This window comes from Cyrtonyx montezumae, unplaced genomic scaffold (assembly GCF_038088225.1).
Source record: "Cyrtonyx montezumae isolate F1298 unplaced genomic scaffold, pur_monq_1.0 scaffold_12, whole genome shotgun sequence".
Lineage (NCBI taxonomy): Eukaryota > Metazoa > Chordata > Aves > Galliformes > Odontophoridae > Cyrtonyx > Cyrtonyx montezumae.
This window is the reverse complement of record NW_027071848.1, coordinates 13,342,852-13,365,695: the sequence shown is the minus strand read 5'-3', so window position 1 is coordinate 13,365,695 and position 22,844 is coordinate 13,342,852. Positions and strand designations below refer to the sequence as shown.

General features: G+C 43.8%; 1 protein-coding gene across 5 annotated transcripts in view; it reads left to right on the top strand.

The window, feature by feature from the left end:
* The window catches only part of EXPH5 (exophilin 5), a 32,024-nt gene extending 14,383 nt beyond the window's left edge, over positions 1 to 17,641 (top strand). For 2 of the 5 annotated variants that reach the window (XM_065730060.1, XM_065730061.1), the window contains exons 2-6: positions 2,046 to 2,203; positions 4,326 to 4,470; positions 8,931 to 8,979; positions 10,550 to 10,676; positions 12,336 to 17,641. In XM_065730060.1, coding sequence (XP_065586132.1) covers positions 2,046 to 2,203; positions 4,326 to 4,470; positions 8,931 to 8,979; positions 10,550 to 10,676; positions 12,336 to 17,623 — 5,767 coding nt within the window. In that variant the 3' untranslated portion in view covers positions 17,624 to 17,641. Of the gene's footprint in view, positions 1 to 2,045; positions 2,204 to 4,325; positions 4,471 to 6,124; positions 6,336 to 8,712; positions 8,744 to 8,930; positions 8,980 to 10,549; positions 10,677 to 12,335 lie in introns of those variants that run through there. The other 3 variants (XM_065730064.1, XM_065730062.1, XM_065730063.1) reach the window with 3 other exon arrangements.
* Positions 17,642 to 22,844: the final 5,203 nt, after the last annotated feature.

Sequence of the window (22,844 nt, the reverse complement as noted above, 5' to 3'; positions counted from 1 at the left end):
TCAGAAGCAGCACGTGCACAGGTGATGAGCACAGACAGTGCCAAACCTGAGCCAGAAAAGATATTACAATGTTTACATGTTAATGTCAGAGTTTGTGCAAAACTTCTAACACATATTTTTGGTGTATCATTCATTCCATGCCTGGTACAATAGATGCTAGAGTAAGTGGATTTTTTTAGTGCTTTTCCTTCTGTCTGGAATGCATACGTATAGAAATGATGTAAGAGCTGGAGAGCCTTCCCGGGACAGTGTTGTGGGAAGGATGCTGGTGCAGGGAGCTGGGTGCACTTGGGGCTGCTGCCGTCAGGTGTCACTGCTAGGCATGGTGTCACCCTTCTGCCTGTGCAGAGGTGCACGTGGTGCCTTCTGTAGAGCACTTTGTAGCCTCTTCCCTTGGAGAGGGGAACAGTGAGTTCTGGCTGCTATAAAGGGCTGTAGGAGGGGTTGGATGTGGGAGATGGTCTCCACCTTTGGGACCTCGGCAGACCAGCCCCGTGAGCTCTCCAGGCACTCACTCCGACTGTGGCCACTCCCCGCATACCTCATGCCTGGCTCCGAGCACTTCTGCTCCTCCTGATGTCCCAGATCCCCTTTGCTAAGGCCACGTGGGTGATGTCATGCAGTTGGCACAGGAGAGCACTTTGTTGGTCTCCTCCTCCTGGTTCCTATTAGTGTGAGCTGTTTTCTATGCTGCAGATGGCGTTCACCACCCTGAATCATTCCCACAGCGCAGTGTCGGTGATGATTAACATCTTTGCCTTTGTAATAAGTTTATTTGAAATGTCAAGCACTTGTGCCTGTGCCTGTTGGTCTTCTTCAGGGAAAATACTCACTTAACAAAAATGTCTCTGTCCTGCCCTCCTATCCTTCAGAAGCCAGCAGATGAGCAGTAGGTGCTGGAATGGACAGTGCTCTCTATCAGCTCCAGATGGACGCACATCCGTTTCCAGACAAGACATTTAATTTTCAGTTTGTTCCATGAAGCAGTGTTGTGTCTGAGAGAGAACGAGGGTTTTTATGTAAGTGGAAAACTGGAATCACATATGTTCCTGGACATGGGTTTTACCACAGATTAGGATGGAGGATTGACATGAGCACCGTGGTAGAACATTGGTGTTACATCCGCGGGCTGAGCACGACGTTCTGCTCTGCTGCCATCAGAAAACACTGGGTGTGGATTTGCCACATTTGCATTGGTACTTTAGGGACTTGTGTAATGCAATTTGAAAACAAGTAAGTTGCACTATTCAGACTTCTTTGCAAGCGTGTGTTGTTCTTTTATGTCTGGATAAGCAGTGCAGTCCTGTGATCTCCTGGTATAAAAACTGAGCCTGCTCCTGAGCAGCTTCTTCATTTGTAGCCACGTGTGTGTAGCTTCTTCAGTCCTCCTGTCTGCTTGTAGAGCATCCATAACCATCATTAGCTGCTTGCATGCATATCCAACACAGGAAGAGTCACTGTGCAGGAAGGGAAGGGGAAAATGTGACAAACTTGTTAGGCATGTTGCATGAATACCTATTAGCTGAATTCAGTATTTGCTCTTCTTTACAGAAACAGTACATGGTAGGCACCCACTGCCTGCGCCTTGGCGCGCTTCCTCAGGAAAATCAGAATAATCTCCTTAATGCTTTTGCTTAAATGACTGAATAAATGTTGTAAGAATTGCTTTGTTATAGTATTATTCATTTTAATTCAATTATTGCCTGGATCTAATCTTACTTTCAATTAGTTTTGTAATGCTTATGAATTATTACCCCATTTTACAAGGAAGAAGGATGCACTTGGAGGCAGAGAATAATGCAGGCATATGAGTAGTCCAGTTTAGCCAGTCACAGTCTCATTGCTAAGCAGGAGCATTCTACTCCCACTGAAGTCTTCCATGTAGTTGCTGTGAATGCATCTTGTCCCCCTGTGTCTCTTTTCAAACATGTTGTAGGGAGAAATATTACTGACAGAAATGAACTACGGGAAGAATTCCTAATCATGCATCTGCAATGTCTAAATCGGCTTTTAAATTAATTGCTTTATTTTGTTATTCTTTCTAGAAAACTCCTAGAGAGAAAGAAATCTGAAGCAGGGCTGCAAGGAGTGACTGGAGAATGGTTTGAAGAAATACAAAGAAAAAAATTCCAGAGTAACATTGATGTCAATACGATGCTAAAACCACCACTGGAGCATCAGCTAAGGAACAGCAAAAAGAGCAGTAAGCTGCATTTTCCCACTTCCTTACCTGTATCATAATGCTCACCAGACCAATGTCTTAAGCATTTCAGAGTTTAGTAGTTAAGGAATTTCTGATGTTGCATTGAGTTTCTTCTCAAATCAAAGTTTTGCCAAAAGTATGTTTTTCAAAATGAGTGTTACTGTAAGCAAATTCAGAGAATCTCAGGCAGAGCTGTGAGTCACAACACAAAATCCCTGATATTCTCATCCCAGAGTTGCTGTTATTGCAGTAAATTTAGTGATGGTTTCCCAGTTGAAGTAGTAATATTTGCTTCATACAAAATCTGTTTCAGCTTTCCCTGGTTTTCTTAAATAAACTAGAAGCACCCAAATGACATGCAGAATAAGTAGATAATCTGGCTTGGGGTGGGAGGTTTGGCTGTACTGGCAGGGGATTTCCTTGTAGCACTGGGCTCAGGGCACATCGTGCTGGTGATCAGGGTGGGTGACATAGCCTGGACAGCCAGGCTGGCTGGGAAGGAATGGCCAGAGATTTCACTTCACAGCTGCTATTGCCCATTCAGAATGAACACACACAGAACTCATGGTGTCTTTCCCAAACATAGCATCTGTACCATCTTTTCGTCTTCCCTCCAGATAGTTTTCGTGCATAATATATGCTTTTATTACATTCACCTTTTTGCACATTCTTCACTGAGATCTTCCTGTCTGAGCCTTATAGCAAGCAGAAGCAGAATCATGTGAAGAGAAGTATTTCAAACAAAAGGTGGTTATAAACGTTTTTCTGAAACTACAGCCCTCCACAGGACAGAGCTCTGTCTCTTTCCTGCCTGTCAGCCCCTCGTCATCTCTCTTTGCCCACAGCTATCTTTCTAAAGTGGTCTGATAGCTGCATTGGCAAACCAAGCTGTGCGTGGTTGTTTGCCCCTGATGTTTGACTTTGAAAGCTGCTGTTTCTATTTCAGACCTGAAGAAGGGGCTGTGTGCCTCAAAGGCTTCTCTGGTAGTTGCAGCCATATCAGTTTAACAAAAGGTTCTGCTTCTACCTGGACTCTGGCTCTGCCCACATCCCTCAGCCATTCTGCATACAGCAGAGCAGTGGTAGGTCTCTCCTGATGTCACTTTCAGTGGTGAGTCCAGCAGTACCATCACATCTGAAGGGGTAAAAGAAAGCAGTGTTGTGTCACGCACAGGGATTGTCACTGAAGTAGAAGCTTAAGTCACATGACATGAATTTTTCTCTTCGTTTTGAACTAAGTCCAAAACACTGCCTCTTGCTGTTTTTATTGGTGGCACTTTGCTCCCATTTCTGTTTTTGCTTTCTCCTGTGGTCATTGGATAAGCCATTGTCAGGCTGTTGTCTTGTTTCAGACATGATGTTTTAAATAGGAAAATAAAAAATAAAGATGCAGTGCCTTATTTCCTTATGTCCTCTAGTTTATTGTGGCAGGTTTTAGCAGCAGACCCTGCAGTTCCTTTCCTCAACCTGTGAACAGTATTTGTCCTCTCCTTGCCATGCACTGCTCCTACAGGCGCACTGGGTTTATCCCCAGTGGCTTGCTGCAGTTGAAGAAATCAGACTGTAACCTGAAACTGTCTGTGATATTTTGCATTTAAATGCAGTTCTGGTGGTTGGTTTACAGCAGAAAACATACTCCAGAGCCTTGGAGCAGCCCAGGGAATCCCATGGAGAAAATTGTATAATACACAATACCGAATTCCTCTTAGGTAGTTACATTGCAGTCCATTCATCCATTGTACATTCAGGGCTCTAATATTTTATTACACAAGTGAAAAGAAAGTTACTAATGATTGTGGGTGCCTTTATTTTAAAATGTTTCTGCTTTTCAAGTGGTTGTGTACTTTTTGCTTCCTGAAAATCAGCCTCATTTATCTCACACATATCACCCAGAAACAACAGTACTTTCTGAAACTTTAGACCTGCTTATCTTTCCCTTAGCCTTCTAGTTAGTCATTAGAAAGCAGCACGCCGCATACTGTGCCCAAAAATGTCCGTAAAATTGGATTTTTCTGGTATAAGAGGTAAGCAAAAGAAAACTGTGAAAAAGTAACTTTCAATGTGCATTTCAGTACTGCTTTTAAGAAGACTTTGAAACCAGTCTAATTTTTATATTTTTCAGGTCATAAAGAATTCAAAATGTCGTCCTGCACAAATCCTCAAGCGCAGAAGAACACGTCCACTTCCTTCCTGGGGTTCAGATCACCTTTTGCTTGGCTCTTCTCCTTCAGAAAATCAAGGAAAAGCCAGACTCAGAAGCAACCACGGTGAGCTACAATAAGAACATGCCTTACTTCTGATGTTTAAAGGTCTTTAAAGTCTGTGAATTGTTCTACATTTTGTTTGGAAAATTTGGCTAAAAGTAATTTTCCTATCTCCTGCAGAAAGGCAGACATTTTAGGTGGTCATGTAATGAGAGATTGTCTGTTATGTATTGGAAGAATGAAGATTAAGTGGCAAGTAGTAGCTAGGTCTCTTGTCAGAATCTATTTTGTTCAGGTTTTGCATAGAGGTTCTGCGTGTATAGCAGCCCCTGGATTTAGTGGTTGGGTTCTGTTTAATACCTCTGTAGGAAAAGGTGTACAGAGCACACATAGCTGGTGCCCTCTGGCAGTGGCATCACGAGGAAGCATCGTCTTCCCAGGCTGTGCAGAGAGTATGGGCCCCAGGCAGCCCTGCTGCAGCAGTTCCCATTGTTTATGGCCCAGAGGCAGCTTAGAGCTGGGCCTGGAGCTCCAGCCAGACTAATAGGACAGCTCCTGGTTCTTTTGTCTGTGGTGCTTCATTGGAACTTTGGTTTCAGCTGGAGCTGGACCAAGGACCAGCACATCAGCAGTGCCAGTGCTGCAGGGTTGGAGGAGCATCCTTCCCCCTGACACCCACAGGGTTAAAGCTCAGTGGATATGGGGGCTACGCTCAGGCTTGTCAGGCTGTTTTCTCCTAATTTTATCCTGTGTGGTCCCTGTCTCCAGGTGCCACCAAGACCCAAATGAAGTATTACTCTTTTTGTGTACATCTTAGTTAATGCTTGGGAACGGTGAAGATAAGTGAGCATGTTTCATGCACTGCTTTCATATCCAGGTGTGAAGCTGTGAGATCTTCGGCACCAAGAGCTGATTGTCACTGTTTGAGGGTGCTGGGCTGCTCCCTGGGTGACACGGCACTGGGACAAGGAACTGCTGTGGTAAACAAGGAAGGAGAGCATCAGGAAATGGTGATCAGTGGGATGCACAGGTTTTGTAGCACGGCAGCGTTCCATTGTGGGGTGTTTGGATCAAAGCAAGAGAAGTAAAGAGAGATTGAGTAAAGGCAACAAGATTAGTTCTGTGGATGTTTACTGGTAACAGTTCTACATAGCAACACTGCATAGGAAAAAACACCACGAAGCATTTATAGAGTTTTATAGCAGACACCTGTACGTGTCACCTGCTCCCTCCTCCTTCCTGTGGCAGAGAACACCCCGTGTGCTGGGACGTGGTGCAAGGCTGTGGGTGCTCACAGTCCGTCCTGCCGCGCCAGCAGGCTCCTGGCTCAGGGAGCTGGAGCGCTTCGTGCCAGCGTGCTGATGCAGAAGGGCTAGGCTGGAGCTAAGCACTGGAATGGTTTCTTAAAAATATCAGTCATGCCCGCTCATTGCATCATCTCCTCTAATATATACTTATCTCTCTATTCTCCAGAAAATCTATCCTATCTTAGATTCGGGTGCCTTTGGTTTCTTGCAGCGCACAGCTTGAAAAATAAACAAGTCAGTCCTGACGTGTAGCTGAGCTGATTGCCACATTTTCAAGTCACGCCTCTCTGTCGAAAATTTCCCCCACCCTCTTCTAGGTGTTGCCGTGGCATGTGGTTTGCTTGATGCATAGTCAGAGCACTGAAATAATCTGCCTCTCGCCAGGTAGAGTTATTCTGGGGAGTCAGAGAGATACAGTAGTAGGCAGCAGTGTCAGTCCCGTGGGTAAGTGTGCCTGGCAGAAGCATGAGCTAGCTCTAAGCACTGGTGGCCGTTCAGAGGATCCTTTTTGTGCTGGAGAGACTGTTTCATCAGCCGTGGTGGTGTTTTGGTCTGAGAATGGTGATGGATGCTGCGGAAAAGACTGTGCTTATGTGGAGATACAGAAGATGCTAAGAAAAGGTTTGTAACTGTAGTTTGATGGTGCAAAATGTTTGATTGTATTTGGTTCAAGGGTGCTCAGTGTTTTTGAATCCATTCTTGCTCTCTTCTGTTACGTGTTATTTATGCTGGAAAAGAAATGCTATTTGATTGTGTTTTCAACAAATTGGAGTTATGTGTGTGTTGCTCGGCTGGCTTCTCGGGTAACGCTGATAAGAAGAGTACAGAAGAAAGTGGATTACAGTCTGACATTGTTAACTTGGACATGGCCTGGGGAAGACAGGTGCCACAGTGAAAACAGCAATTTGCAGCAGATTTCAATTCATGGATTTATATTACTGTTATCAGTAGTGGTAGTTTAGAGTCCTACATTTAATCTTACGTTCTGTTATCATAACATATATACGTATATACACATATAAGTGAAAATGTTTAACAAATAACTTTGCTTTTCCAAAGTAAGAAGGTGGTTTTTTTGATATCAAATATTTTTGAGCTAGAGCAGATTTTAACTCCTTTTCTGACTGTGAGTAACATTTACAAGTGCGCCTGTGTGTGAGGGAGAGAAACAATGTAAACATTGCTTAATAGCCTTAACAAGAAGAGAAACTGATTACCTTTTCCTAAAATTAAACAGTGTTTCTCTGGAAGGAAACAGAACTCTAATGTTTGAAATGCTGAAAGTTAAGAAAAAAAGAAGGGGCAGTTTAGGAGTTGAAAAGATTGGCTGGGGAAGAGATTAAAGTCACCTTGTCTGTGCTGCTTGGCAGGGAGGAGCGCAAGGCAGGATGCACTGATCAGTTATTTCTCAAGGAACAGTGGCAACGAAGGCGCGGAGGGGTTTAGAATAATGCCAGAGGTGCACATTAAAGTTAGATTTTTGCCTAGACTAACAGCAGAAGGTTCACACTGAAGCACCTGCTTCTGCTTCGTGTGGGTTTCCCTGCACAGAGCAGTCAGTTCTGTGTCCAGCACACAGGATGGGAACGAGCAGGGAGCAACTCTGCACGGCGAAGCTGAAGGAGGGAGCTCCCGGCCAAGCTTTTACATTCTTGTTATGCATAGAATTAAAATGAAGGTAACTCTCTAAGACAGAGGTTTTCGTTGAGCTTGGTTTGCAGGAAGTCATTGTAAAAATTCTGGAATGTGTTGAGTTCACGATTTGTGATAGAAACATTAAAACGTATTTGACATCGTTTTGCTTTAAAGGAAGAGTTACATACACCTCTGAGCCCTGATTGTGTACATTCACAGGGAGCAGTCCCCCACTGAATGGATGGCTGTTCACATTCAGCGTTCCAAAAGAAAAATAGGGCTTTCAGAGTGGGATTGCCTGGCCCAAAGCCCTCTGAGATCACCGGGCTTGTTTCCATTGGTTTCAGTTGGACCCCACGGCAGAGAGGAATCTTGGTTTTAAAGTTCACAATTACAGAAGCAAAAACAAATTACACCTTTCAACTGTTCTTCCCTGCCCACAAGCACATTGCAAACAAATGACAAAGCACTTGGGGAGGGAGGCTTGGCCACAGCGAGCCTGCCAACGAGCCGGTTCCTACTTGCTGCCGAGGCACAATGAAACAGTCTGCCTGAGCACGAGGAGGCTTTAAAAGCCTAAGAACAAGGCTGTTCAAAAAGACTTTGAGACAAACAGGATTGAGCAGAATCTTCTTTCCCTCCTTCACTTTCTCTCGAGAACTTCCTGGGAAAAAAAGTTTCTGCAACCAGGAAGGGCGAGCAGGGAGCAGAAGCTGAGCCCTCAGGGCTTTTGAAGGGTCTGGGTGGGCTTGTTCATAAAGCAAGGATGTGAAGAAGGGAATGGACTTGGTGAGGTCTAGTGCTGTAGTTTGTTTGGTTGTTTCTGTGCTGGTATGCCTGCAGCTGCCCGGCAGAGCCGCGTGCCCACAGGGTGCAGGGAGTGCAGCCCGGTGCGCTCTGCCACCCGCACTGCACATGGATCAGTCAGTTCCCTCACCATCCTCAGGGAACGTGTGTAAAATGGGTACATGAAGGCTGTTCTGGATGAGCAAGTTCCAGGTTCACACCAAAGCTGATGTGCTGCTGTGTGCCTTCCTTGGCAGGGCAGAGCTGCTTTAGCGGCGGGTTGGAGCCGGTGATCCCCAGAGGACTCCTCCAACCCCTGCGGTTCTGTGATTCTCTACATGGGGAAATACAGAAGGGAAAAAGCAGTAGAAGTTTAGATGCAAACCAGTTACTGATTTATAGATAGTCAACTCCAGCAACTCATGGTGCCTACTGTCTTACTGCTGTTTGGAAAAGGAAGTAGCACTATCCCACTGTAATGCTGGATGTGAACCACGCTGCTGGTGGAACATAACCAGGCTGCTGGAAGCACTGAGCTATCAGCAGGTTGAGTTCATTCTTGGCTCTGTAGCCAGAACATTTGCAAACTGACAAGGCCAAACCAAATGGTAGATTTCCTCAGTCTTTTTTTTGTCAGCAGGATTTTTTGGCAGGGGGTGGGTTCTTCATGATGCAGTCTTTTTGCCTTTTTTACCAGTGCCTCTTGTGTTAAAGGGAAACTGCTGCTTATTTACTACCAGGTAAAATGATACCATGCTCCTTTCCCAACCAATGTTTAAATCCTTCTGCCTACAGATATGACAGCTCTGCGAGCACAGCTCCAAAGGTGGAAGAAATGGCAATGGTAAGTAGCAGATAGACTTTATACCCAGCAGTGTTTAAATCCCAAGCTTTTCAAATACAAATGCCCTTCGTTTAGGCTGCTGAGATAACACCTGTTTAAGTCATGTTCCCCAGTTCTTGTTTTAAACACTGAGTAAACCATGTTGAAGATCTGTCAGTGGCAGTGAAATTAACTTACCCAGTAAACCACAGGCTTTGGCACTCTAATGATGAAACAACTGCAAGAATAAATAAGTAGACCAAAATCTTTGCATATTTTGGCAGTTGTAATCAAAGTACAAACAGATCAAAACTCACTTTGAATAAATAGTTTATTTACTTCGTATTTCTTCATTTGTACAATAGTGAAAAATGGCAGCTGGCATGGGCAGGCAGTGAGCTAGAGCCTGCTCCTGCACCATTTCCTTGCATGGAATTCACGTGTAAATGTGAATTTTGACAGTAGGAAATTATCTTCTGACTGAATGTTCCACATGATAATCACAACCTCAATTCAAGCATAAAAAATAACAAATATATATGTGATGTATTGTGTGTGTTCTCTGTTGAAATAAACAGATTTCCCCCAGGGATATTTGTTATTTTCATTACTTTATTGCCCTGTATTACTAATATGTCTTTCCTCCTCTTCAATTGTATGGTATAACCACAGAGGGGACTAAGAATTATACAGTATATAATCAAAGATATAAAGGAGGTAAAGTAGCCACCACCCTTCTCTCAGACTTCAAAAACGGGATAATCTTTAGTAATATGTGTCTGAGACAGATCTCATAAAGATTCATAGAATCCTCACTATTGAATAAAATAAATCATTACAGCTAAAATGTTACAAATTTTGAAAGCTAAGAAGTTGTAAGGGGTTTAATTAAAAAAATGGGGAAGGATCTCAGCTAAAACAAAGCAGCAGTTCAGCAGCTGTCTGCACTTCTCTCACCTGAGAACATGAGCTGAGAGAACTGTGGATGGCACATGAACCTCTCCAGCTTGGCACAAGGGCTGCACTCAGACCATGGGGAACAGGGCAACATTTTTCCTGCTTCTAAGGTCATTTATCACAGCCAAAATGGCTTTGGTGTAGTACTTAAACAGTGTAATAGATAAGACATGGAAAATCTGCAATCTGAAAATTGTCTGTGGTAATTAATAATTAAATTTCTTTAGGAGATCAACTTGCAGATTTTAAAATGTGCTGGTCAAGAAAAAAGCACTTAGGAAGTCTGAAGTGAAGAGATAAAATGCAGAAAGGGTGCATGTGGAAAAAATAAGCAAGTGACACTCTGAATTATTCATAAGTAGTAATTCTGTATCCAAAATCCAAAACATACTACAATATGAGGACCAAATGAGAAAATCTTCTACATGAGTAAGAGCTTTCAAAAGGGATGCAATTTTACAAAACATTAGTTGTATATTTTAATAACATAGCACTTAGTCTTAAAAAGAATTTTGGACCCACAAAGAATGTACTGACCTCTGTGTTTTGTGACGTGGTTTGTGATGTGACATGATGCTTGGGATTTGATCCCACACTTAGAACTAAAATCATGTTGCCTTACATTTTCTAACAGGCTAAAGCGTGTAATGCCCCGATGTCAGCTGATACAAGTGGTCATTCTTTTGATGTAAAAGAAGATGAAGTGGTGGAAGAGAGTACCCAGGAGTGGAACGAAGAGCTAGAGAAGGAATTTTTCAGTGGTAAGTGTTATGTGCTAACTTTGCTCTAACATTATTGTTGCCAGAGGTGGCTGTGGTAACTAGTTTCTGAGATTTTCTGCAAAAGCACAGGCTGCAAAGATATAGCTCGTTACTTTCTAATGCAGTGGCCACTTTTTGCTGACTTTATTTGCTCTGCCAAAACATTAAGATGGGTCACCTTTCCCTCTTAGACCATGTGTCATCCTATGCAGATTGAGTTCAGAAGAATCATATCTGACTGTGTACATTTCTCTCTGCTTAGTCTGAGAGAAGTCTCTATTGCTTTCTTTAGATGTAGACATGTAGTTGTGGGAGAAGAATTTCATCCCAATTTCCTGCACGTGTGATTTTGATGATGAACCACTGAGCATGCTTTGATGCATTTAAAGCCTCCAGCTGCAGAAGCAAGAGGCACTAAGGCCTTCAGTTGCCTTTCTGGGAGCTCTCACAGAATCAGTCATTTCTTGCTAGTTCTTTTTTTGTTTCTGCTGAGAAGCGAGGCAAGATCAGAGCCAGTTTACAGAAGAACTGTTGCCCAAAATTCCAACGACAGCTCACAGCTGGGATTTAAAGTGTGATCAGAAAGCAGTGGGTGAGCTGGCAGTGCTGAAAGAGAAGAGCACTGTGCAGGGGGCAGTGGTTCTCCTGAAACCCACACAGCCTTCACTGCTCCTGGGCATCAGTCACAGCTGTGTGCTTGCCTGCTGACACAAAAACTCTATGTAGCTTAACTCAGAATGGAAGACTCAGAAATAACTCCTCTATTTTCTTATACTAAATTGGCTCTCTCGGTATGATTAGCAGAGATTTGTATTGACTGATCAGTCAGTCTTTTTATTTGACTGGGTTAAAAAGTGCTGTAACAAAACAGCCAAATCCATTTACAGTTGTGTCTTATGTCTTCTATATTTTCAAAATGTAGAAATAATACAGTCAACATAATTATTTAAAAAAATACTTTATGTTGCTGGTAGTTAGTTTAATGACTGAATGTATTGGTTAGCTGAGCTATATAGTGTTGAATTCCTGTTCACGAGACTCTCTGTAACTACAGCTTTGTTGTTAGAATGGTTCACAGGTTCCTGTTACCTTATTTTATCTGGAAAATGCCCTTTTCAGTGTTCATTCTAGAGTAAGTAATAAGCAACAGCTTATTGAAGAACTTCCTTTCCAAATGAAACAAAGTGGTCTTGCAAGACTACTGAATATGTTTGCAGGATTTTGCATTCCCTTCCGCTAAGACCATAACTGTAAGTTGTGATCACACAGAGGGCTCCGAGTTTACTTACACTTTACATTGTGAAATCTTGTCAGGGCTGTTTGCTTACAGACTAGATTTGGGAAGTCTGCCCGTACACATACATTTAGCTAGTGAGAGAAAATCTGAGATTGTTTTGGTTTTCTTCTAAATAGCATAAAGCCTAACGTTTACATAAAAATCAGTTTTGAGATTAGTCCAGAAGCAGTGCTTTATTTTTTTCTTGTGTTCATAATGAGTGGCCACTGAAGGGTCCTGTGGTAGAATGCATCGTTTGGAAACAGCTTTGGATGCTGAGAAGCTGACGCCTTTCAAAATCAGTTTTAACGTAGTACTTTTTAAACATAAATAGTCAGAAGATTACAGAAAGCAAAACCAAGTATTTGTTTTTTCTTGCACAGTTCTAAATGATCTAGATGACCAGCTGGCCCAGGAGCAATCCCAAGATCCATTGGACAGGACAGTTTCTACTAGCAGTGCCTCAAATGTGCAGCACAATCAAGATGCCTTCCCTGCTTTGAAGAGGCACGCTGCTAATCGAGGGCAACTCAGAAATGACTGGAGTGACATACCCAGCACATTTTTCCCAGATGGACTGAGAACAGTAAGAGCTAAAGATGAGCACAAGATCGTCATCAGACCAAGGAAATTGCACAGTGCATATATAAACTGGCAACAAACAGCCTTTCAAGATGATTTCAAATTCGGCGGTGCAGCTGATGGAACTTCTCATGTGCGAAGCAGCAGGCTGCCTTGCGTCTCCTTTGGGCGCTCTTCAGAAGGTAGCTTGTATCCTCCTTCCATAGCACAGAACAGTGGGTTTAGGTACAAGAGTTACATGGACAGGGGTACAGCTGGCAGAAGTTACTCTGTATGTTCCCTTCGGAGATGCCCATCGTCGGTGTCTTCTGACCAGCTATCAGCATCAAGTTTACAGTGTCCTTTGGCAAGGGAGAACAACAATGGCTTTGTACCAAGGTTTGGTCGACAAAACCCAAAGAGAATTCCTTTGTCTTCTATTGTATGGAACAATACACCAGACTCTCCTGGGCAAAGATCAACTCAAGAAAAGATGTTTAGAACCCAATCACTGATGGAGTTCCATGCTACAGACCATGGCAGATACCCTAGGTCTTTGCAAGAAAATGAGAAATATGCCTGTTACCACTCCAAACACCACTACAGGAGATCTATTTCAAGCAGTAATTGCTTCAGTAGAATTAGTTGCCCCGACAAAGCTGCTTCTCCATTGTCCTTTGATAACTGGGAAAATTATCCATTCTACCAATCAGAAAGTAATCTCTCTAGATCATACTGTAGAGATATTTCTTCTCATGGCAAGTTGTATGCAAACCACAATAATCCTCCTTATGGAAAGAAGGAGAGCTATGTTTCTTGGACTGATATTCCTCAATACTACAATGATAATGTTTTTATTTCTCCTGATAGCAGCTTTGAAGTGATGATGGCAAATTTAGATGACCAGCAGCTGGCATATACCAGAAATGCCAAGTTTGCTTCTCAGCACCTGCAGAATGATTTTCACATGTATTCTCCAGAAAACATGAATATTAAAACGATAACGAGAAGTACAAGTAGAGCTTTTTCAGAATTCACTGAAGGCTGTCAGCCCTGGCTAAGCTGTAACTCTTTAGTTCCTTCTTCTGCTGTCAGAAGCGATGAATCTGTCTCACCTAATTTGAAGGAAACGAAACCTATAGGACTGAACAGGAATTCAGTCATTACCCAAAGAAGTACTAAAGCGGGCGTTATGCAGCTAGAAAAGGCTGAATGCAGGAAACTGCCAGATGAAGTGGACACTAATATCATACCCTTACAGTCTATTTCTCAACAAGCAGACACAAACTACATCAATACCCAGAGTTTTACCTCAAATAACTTTGCTATGTTGCAGAGCGATTCACCTCATTTTAACTCACTGAGATCAATGAGACAAACCCACGTCAGTGCCAGAACACATACTGCAAAAATGGATGCATCGAACGGCAGTAAAAGAAATGTACAAATGAAGGAAAATAACTGTGCACCCAGCAGCGTATTCAGTCAGTCTCCCTGTACTTTGCCGTCTAATGAGAGCAAAAAGGAATCTTTTCTTCCAAACCAGAAAGAATGGGAGCATAATCTGCGCTATGTGAGAAGAAGAGAAAGTGTCAAACATGATAATCAGAGTGCAGAAGCAGTTAACCAAGCTGCCCCACAGGGACAGTCTGCACAGCTGAATGCTGCTTCTGCTGCATCCACTGAGAAACTAGCAAACTGTCAAGGCCTGTCATCCTGGCTTCCTGGCCCTTCATCTAGTTCCTCACAAAGTTCACCACCAGCACTTTATCACAGAGCTGGAAAAACAGCTCAAGGGAGCGGAATGGGTGTTACCGAAAAGACTTCACAGAAAGCACTACAAAATACGAGCACTTTAGGTACTAAGAACTGTAGTGGACAGTTCAAGACTAGTTCTCTACAGGAGGGAAATTCTGGAAATGCTTATACAGGTAGTTTTGATGGAGATCCCAAGACCACTGAACATAGTTTAAATTATTTTTGCCTTGGAAAAGAAAGTGGAAAAATAGGGAATCATTCACCTTGTACTGAAAGGCTTCACAAGCAAGACAGCTTGCTGAGACAAACCAGTAGCTGCAGCATCACTGGTTCCCCAAGGAGAAGTAGCCTCAAGTCCTCTGATCCACTTGTTATTTATTACACTTTACCGAGAAAATCAGCTAGCATTGCTGGTATTATGTCAGATACACCTATCTCTTTCCCTAGAGAAAATAGAAGAAGCATGTATGATCAATTAAGGTCTGAAACTCCAAGTGGAGCATACCCCTGTTGTTCTAGTCAAAGAGATGTGTCTTGTTTAGATTCAAAACATTCCTTCTTAAGGTCAGCACCATTAAATGTTGCTACAAGTTACAGAGAGAAAGATTACTCCAGTCCTTTATCCAGAAGTCCTTATGATTCCGTGAGTGGCAGCGCATCAGTTGAGCTGACAGACAGATGTAAACATCTAAGCAAGAGAGAATCCTCAGTGTTTCCAGATGGCAAGGAGGGGGGAAACTGTTTGCAGAAATATAAAACTACGAGCACATTTACAGTATGTGTTGATGAAGATCATGTCAAGTACCATGAGCTAGTTTCAATTTATTACACGCTGCCACGGAGGCATTCCAAAACATTTTGTAACCTCTTTAGGGATAATGCAGAGGATGCAGATTTATCTCTTCCTGGCGAAAATTCTCAGTCACCGAGAATACAAAAAAAGAAGAGTGAAGGTCATGTGAGTTTAGCAAATGTTTTTTTCCCCAGTACTCTGGAGAAAGAGGTGCCTCCCTGTTCTTCTGACCAAGCAGCTTCAGTTCTGGTCACACCTCAGAATGCAGAATCTGTAGTTCACCATGAAGAAGAGAATTCCCAGTTATCTCCTGGCTCCGAGGAGGTATGTACTTCCAATTCAGTGAATGTGGTAAACAAGGATAACAGTTCAACAGGTCTTTCTTCAATAGATAGTGTACTTTCTGATGTGGCAACAAAAGACATTTCTTCAGGTGGCACACAATCCATTGCAGTAGTGGCTAACGTGGATAAAGGCCTTTCTGAAGCGTCAGACAACCAAAATACAGAAACACACCTGAAAGAAAAGAAGGAAATTTCTCAAACAGCCACACCGCTAACGTCCTCTATACCTACCCCTCTCAAATCAAGCAGACCTCTGGAGAGTCCCTTTTGTTCTGCTTCAACAAGTAAGAATAGCATACGGAAGAGTAACTCTGCAAACTGCTCTCAGCCTGCTGCAGTAAGTACGAATAAAAATCAGTACAGTTATCTTCTCCGCACGAGGGAGAAGGGTTCTCGTGGAAGGATCCACACAGAGTGTGCTGATGTGCCGCTGCAACCCGGGGCGGACACAGGCAGGGGTAGCACCAAAGTGAAACAGGGAGTAAATTTCCCACACCAAACCACCCCTCCGTATAGTAACAAAAGCAGCAGACTGCCGCTAAGAGCTGGCAGTTCAAGAAATAACGCACAAGATTTAAGCTCTCATAGTAAAATGCTCTCAGAATCTCAGAAGAAAGCTTTTGAGACAAGCACGGCTTCCAGTGCTGATGCAGTGCTTCAGTCAGATGAAGTGGTTAGTGCAGGTACAGGTGACTTAAAGAATCTGAAAATTAAAAAAGAGCAAAACTTGCAGAGTGCTCAGGTGGGTAAAGACTTCAGTGGTTTGCAGGCATTAAAGAAGCACAGTGAAAGCGGCCTGGACGTTAACAGTAAAGACAAAGTCTTCGGGGTTACACAAGACCAAAAATTAACACAGAATGTAGAAAAAAATGAGAACAAGCTTCTCTCCGACTGCACAAGAGACAAAGTCAGAGACATAGAAAAAAGGAAAAATAGGCCTTCAATTAAAAATAAACTGGCAGCTGTTTGCAAAACAAGTCGAAAATTTTCAAGTAAAAATTTACCTCCCAAACCACACATAAGTAATATTTTTTCACAGAATGATGGAAATGCTGCATCTTCAGAGGTGAGCATGTCCCCTAATGCAGCACTGATTTCAGCAGGTTGCCATCAGCCACTTCTGCAGTCTGAAACTGAAAACCAGAATCACAGTTTGGGTTCTGACAAGAGTACACAAATACAAAAAACAGCTGAGACTAGGAAGAGTGAAAATGTGAATGATCCTTCTTTGCTTGTTAACAACTTAAACTGGAGGTCTCTTACAAGCTCATACACCCAGAAGGGGGCCACCAGTTCCAGAAAACCTTCAGCAAAAGTGGAAAATAGGCCAAGTCTTACAACCCTACCTCTGGATAAAGCATTAGCCTCAAGAAATAAGAATTCCCAAACACCTGAGCTTAGGTTAGAAAATGCAAGCCGTCCCATCTCACCCAGCGCTACTACATTGGACCCAACAGATGATGAGACAAGAAGAGCTAGCAGCAGTGCTTGCACTCCTCCCTTGCCACTTTTAACTGACAAAAACTCAAACACATTTATAAATAATTGCTTGCAGGTAGACATATGTTCAGAGCAGAACTTGACTTCTCAGGCTTTGCTTACTGAGCATCAGAATGCCTCTGAATCCAACAGCTTAAGAAATGCAAACTTGCATAGCCAACTGTTGCATAAGACTCGTGTGAAAAATCAGCACGAGCGTCACCTTTCTGAGAGTATTTGTGCTCAAGATTCCCACGAGACCTTTGCCTCTGGAAGTAATATTCTGCCAAAAGACAGCGTGCATGGGAAGAGATGTAAATCTTACTCAGAGGTGTTGTCCTGTGATGAAAATGAAAACTGGGCATTGAACGATCAAAGATGTTACAGTACGAGGAATCTGATGTATCCTTCTGTTGAGTTTGGTATATTTGGCAAAGAACAACAGTTAGCTTTCCTGGAAAATATCAAGAGGTCACTCACAGAGGGGCGACTGTGGAGACCTTGTCTTCTTAACAACCCAAGCGCTTTCCGAGATGGAGAGACCCCTTCCATAAACAGAGCAGAGCTTTTCAGCTCGAGTTCTGCTGGGAGCAAGGTATCCTCGGCTGCTTCGTCGCCCCGGGAGCTGCCTGACATCTATCAGGATGACCCAGCTGCTTACTCAGACTCAGACTCTGATACCACCACAGATGATGAATATTACCTGGACGAGATAGATAAAGAGTCAGAACTATGACCGCCTGTGGTACATGGATGGCAATAGGTTCATAGGTTCATAACGTTGGAAAGGACCTACAAGATCATCTAGTCCAACCATAATAGCAAGATAGTTCCTGGGCAGGCAAAAACATGTAAAATACTTTGAGCCAGTTCTAGTGCTGCTATAGAACAGCACCCAAATAGGTAAATTCATATTCTGTCTACATTTTCTCACAAGTCTTAAGAGGAAAAGAACGGGTTACATTGCTGATAAGCGTTTTTCCAGCTCTCCTTGTTTTCCAGATTAAACATAAAGTGCTGATCCATCCCACCTTGTCAGCGCCCACACAAAATGCTCTGGAAGTGAATAACTTCACAGCAAATTTCACTGCTGGAAAACTGAAACTGCTGACACAGATGAGCATGGAAATGCCTTTCATGTGTGTATGCTGGGAGATACATAGCTGACACAGCTTTGGCTGCAGTTCAGATGCATTGCCAGGCTTCTGCCTTTGACCCAGGAACACACTGATTCGAATTAATAATCAGGCACTTTAAACTATGCACAACGTAAAAAGATTGACCCTGTTTATTTCCTGTACAAACCAAATGGTTTGAATCTGGAGCTGTCCTAGCTCTGGGAGAACAAATGCAACAGATGCCCCTGGGGCTGCCCTGGGCCAGGCTGTGCCCAGTGAGCCGCTGCCACTGCTGCGCAGCACGCACTGCCCTTGCTTTCCCACCAGCTAAATAAAATGGACGAAAAATGCCCTTTACTTTTGGCTAAGTTAATACCTCTTTTTGGTCATTTCCCCAAATTCCCACTGCCACTGTGGTACTTTCTGTCATTTGAACCAAAAAGCTGCAGATGGTTCCCTGTGCCTGTTGGTCAGCCACACTATAGATGTCGTGTTAAAGCTCAGAGCCACAGCACACCCCTGGCTGCTCTGCTCTCACTGAGCTTTGTTGTTTTGCGTGAGATGGCAGCAACTTGCTGAGCCAGCAAATAGCATTTTGAAATAGTTTTACATTTGTTACTACTTTGTAATTTCATGTGTGGTCTAAACTGCTGATACATATTTTTGATACACTTTTTAATTCAATAAAACTTCTGCAGGACTTAATTATATTTTTGTAACTGGAAGGACAATATCCTGATGTTTTCAAATAATATATTATAAACAAGCAGTGCTTGTCTCATTTAATGCTCTACGAGAAACTTAAAGATGAAAATATTACAAAAGGTAACTGGTATCCTTATTTTTATATGTAAACTTCGTTAAAGAAGTGTGTCTCTAACTCAAATTTGTACTGACTTCTAAGTATTATTGCTTTATACTGGGATAATTTGTCTTTTATTGTACATAAAAGGACTAATATAAGCTGTGTATTTATAGTCAGGATTTATAATATTTCTGTCTTGGAAGAATGCAAGCATATGCTGACATATGCAATACTGGAAGGCAATAACTACTGTGTAACTGTAATCCTGTAAAATGTCCTACTCCAAGGGGAAATTATGTTTTTCTGTAAATGGTTCTATGAGTTCAGGATCCCGTAGAGTAAGACAGTAAAGCCAGCTGAGTGGCAGACATTTCTGCAAACCATTCATCTACCAGGCTGCGAAGAGCAGCCTACGTAAGTCAAAGAATAATAATACCATATTTTTGCAGGAGAAATAAACGCTCGTACAGTTTTATTTGACTGGAAGTGGATGGCTTAGAACATTTTTATTTGTAAATATTTTCTACTTCTTCAGTAGAAGTTGGATTAAGTTCTCACCTTGTTGGCATAAAAAAAATCATTTACTTTGCAAAGGAAGTGAGACAGCTTAATTTAAAGTAAGTAAATAAAGAAAGCAGCTTCTGGTAATAAATCAGTCGTGCAATAATGCATCCTGACAAGGAGCTGTAATTGAATATTGACACCAAATGATGGTATTCTGTGAAGCAGTTACGTGAAAGCAGGGAGAAGAAGCCTTTGAGTAGCTGTTAGTTGCATTCAGTTCAGCAGAACCAGATTTTGATACCTTTGCTCTTCCAAGCTTTTTCTTTGGCAGAAGTATATATTCTATACATGCTCATAATTTATAGGATTTTCATATGTAAAACAACTTGTTTGCAATAAACTTTATTCGAGTGAATGAATATATTGGTACTGTGTTTATTCTTTCACTTACTGGGAACACTGTGGACTGTTTATCCATCTGTGCCCAGGCCTGGGGCCCCCAGCACAGAAGGTTGTGAAGCTCCAGGAGCAGGGCCTGAGGAGGGTCACAAAGATGATCAGAGGAGAACCTCTCCTATGAAGAAAGGAGGGAGTAGGGAACTGGGCTTGTTCAGCCTGGAGAAGAGAAGGCTCCAGGGAGACATCATTGCAGCCTTCCAATACTTGAAGGGAGTGTATAAGCAGGAAGGGGAGGGACTTCTTGTGCAGACTAATACTGAAAGGACAAAGGGAGATGACTTTAAGCTTTAAGAGGAGAAATTTCAATTAGATTTTAGGAAAACATTCTTTCCTCAAAGGGAAGTGAAGCACTGGTACAGGCTGCCCTGAAAGGTTGTGGATGCCCCATCCCTGGAGGAGCTCAAGGCCAGGTTGGATAGGTGGCAGCCCTGCCTATGGTGGGCAGTTGGAGCTCAACGATCTTTAAGGTCCCTTCCAACCTAAGCCGTTCTATGATCTTCTTATTGTTGGCAGTGCTGCTAGTCTCAGTTGCAGAGGATTCCAAGAGGCTGCTCAGCTTTGGTCCATCACATCACTGTAGATAAGGTGGCTGGAAGGCAGCAAGCCCTGCATCACACACACCAGGACATGATGCCATTTGATGAGTCTCTGGTATACCCTTTTCCAACAGATTTAGTACTTTTACAGAAGACATGTTAACACCTTAGAGAGCCATACGCCTTAGCTCACCTTGAGGAGATGATATTCCACGTGAGGCCAAGAGTGGTGCTTGATGAGTAGTTTTACAAGGCAATGAGATCCACGTGAAGAACACTTCAGCCAGAATTAGACCTTGCAGGAGGCTGCCTGCCACGTGCAGTGTGATGGCATGTGAAATTCGCTGCTGGCTTTGAGTCTTAATTACTACAGCCAGCCTGTGTGGTACCCGAGCTCACTGATGCCATCCCTCAGCCTGGTTTTGTAAGGGAACAGTTTCTGTGCTACAGTTGTGTTTATGTCTTTATCTTTCTACACCCATTACATCATGCTATCATCTATGAACTTACCAACAAATCCGTGACGCTGAAAGGAAGGGGCAGAGAGTCCCTGGTTTCATCACAGCAGTGCTCAGAATGGAAGCGAGTTCAGGAGGACTCTGGCTCAGTCTCCTGCTCACAGCAGCTCAGCTCTGAGGACAAACCAGGCTGCACAGAGCAATGTAGAGCTGGGGCTTGAAAACTCCATGGATACGGACTGCACTGCCTCTCTCAACAGTCTGGGCCAGTGTGTCCTCGTGGGGAAAGAGCTTCTTATATTTTGTCAAACATCTCATTTGGTTTATGCTTGTAGTCTCCCATCCTCCTGCTATGAACCACTGTGAAGAGCCTGTGAAAAAAATAATAAAATAAAAATTAAAATTAAAAATCCAATCGATTGATGTCTTGCACTGGGGAGCCCAAAAGCAGTTGCAGCATCCAGATGCACCCCAGCAAGTGCAGAGCTGAGGGGATGACCTCTTCCCTCAGCCTCTCATCTGTGACAGAGCATGTCATCATCCCAACTCTAACCAGGTCCCTGTGGAACTGCTCATTACCAACCCCCCAAGTAGAGGTGACCCATCAATCACAGCCTTGTACCTCAAACAAGATCTGGAGAAATTTTTAACCACCATCCTCACTTGGATACAAGACCATTATGTTATCCATTGAAGTCTTTACCAAACTGAGGACCTCAAGTTGCACCAGAGAAGGTTCAGGTTGGATATGGGGAAAAATTTCTTCTCAGAATCTTGAGGCAGTGACACAGAGCTGCCAATGGAGGTGGTGGATTCACTTTCCCTGGAGATGTTCAAGAAACATGGAGATATGAGGCTGAGGGACGTGGTTAATGGGAATGGGGGGATGGGTTGATGGCTGGACAGATGATCGTAGTGGTCTTTCCAACCTTAATGACTACGATTCTATGACATTCAAGGTAAACAACGTGTGCTGCTTGGCCCTCGCCCACAGCCCCAGCCATTGCAGAGATAGTTGGGTCACACAGGCATGGTCAGCCCTTGCTTAGTACACACTGACTGTTCCCAGACACCACCTCTGTTCAGAAAAGTGGTGGAGAATGAAAGGAAAGCAGCAACCAGGAAGGGACTGGTTGGCCAATAAGCAAATAACTCTGAATTAACACCATGCATGTTTTCTCTTGCCTACTGGGATCGTCATACTTGGTATGTTGCTGGAGGTCTGTGGTTAACTGGGGTGAGGGAGCTTGGGATACCAAAGACAAAAGCAAGGAGGAAACCAGACTCAACATAACTGCACTTTCAAAGAACCTGTTTGTCACAGTCTGTATGCATGGAGACTTGAGGTTCACGATACATCAAAAACAAGCAGCATTCATTTGTCTTCCCATTGTTTTGCATCTGAAAAACCCAGGCTGGCACGGAAGCTTCATTTACCTTCCTTACAGCCTCATAAGCCCCACATCCACCGGGCACGCTCACCTCCCCACAGAAGCACAGAACGGTTTGGGTTTGGGAGGGACCTTCAAGATCACGTCGTCCCAACCCCGTCCTACAGGCAGGGACAGCTCTCGGCGGAGCAGGCTGTGAGCAGCCCCACCCCGCCCGGCCCTCAACGCTTCCAGGCAAGCAAAGACGCTTCTGGTAATAAAAGATAGGACTTCAGGAGACAAACCATCGGGGGCGTTTCCTCTTTCCACCATGTTAAACTTACGAAATTGCTTTGTTTTACCAAACTTTTAATTTTCTGGGTAGCAATGCCACTTCCAGCGCCGACGGGACCCACCCGCGGCGCGCGAAAGTACAGGAGCCACGGGCCCTCCGCGGCTCTGCCCCGCGGCTCGAACAGCGGTACCGCGTTGCCGGGGGGAAGCGGGCGGCGACTTCCTCCGCAGGGAGCCCCGGCTCGGGGCGGGCCGCGCTGCCCCTCGCCCGGCCCCGGCCCCCTCGGGCCGCCCCGCGGGGCGGGGAGCGGGCGGCGGTCTCCCGCGGGGAGCGGGCGCGGGGCCCGCCCGGCCGCGCAGGCCCGGAGGAGGCTCCGGCTCCGGCCCCGGCCCCGCTCCAGCGCGGCGCGGCC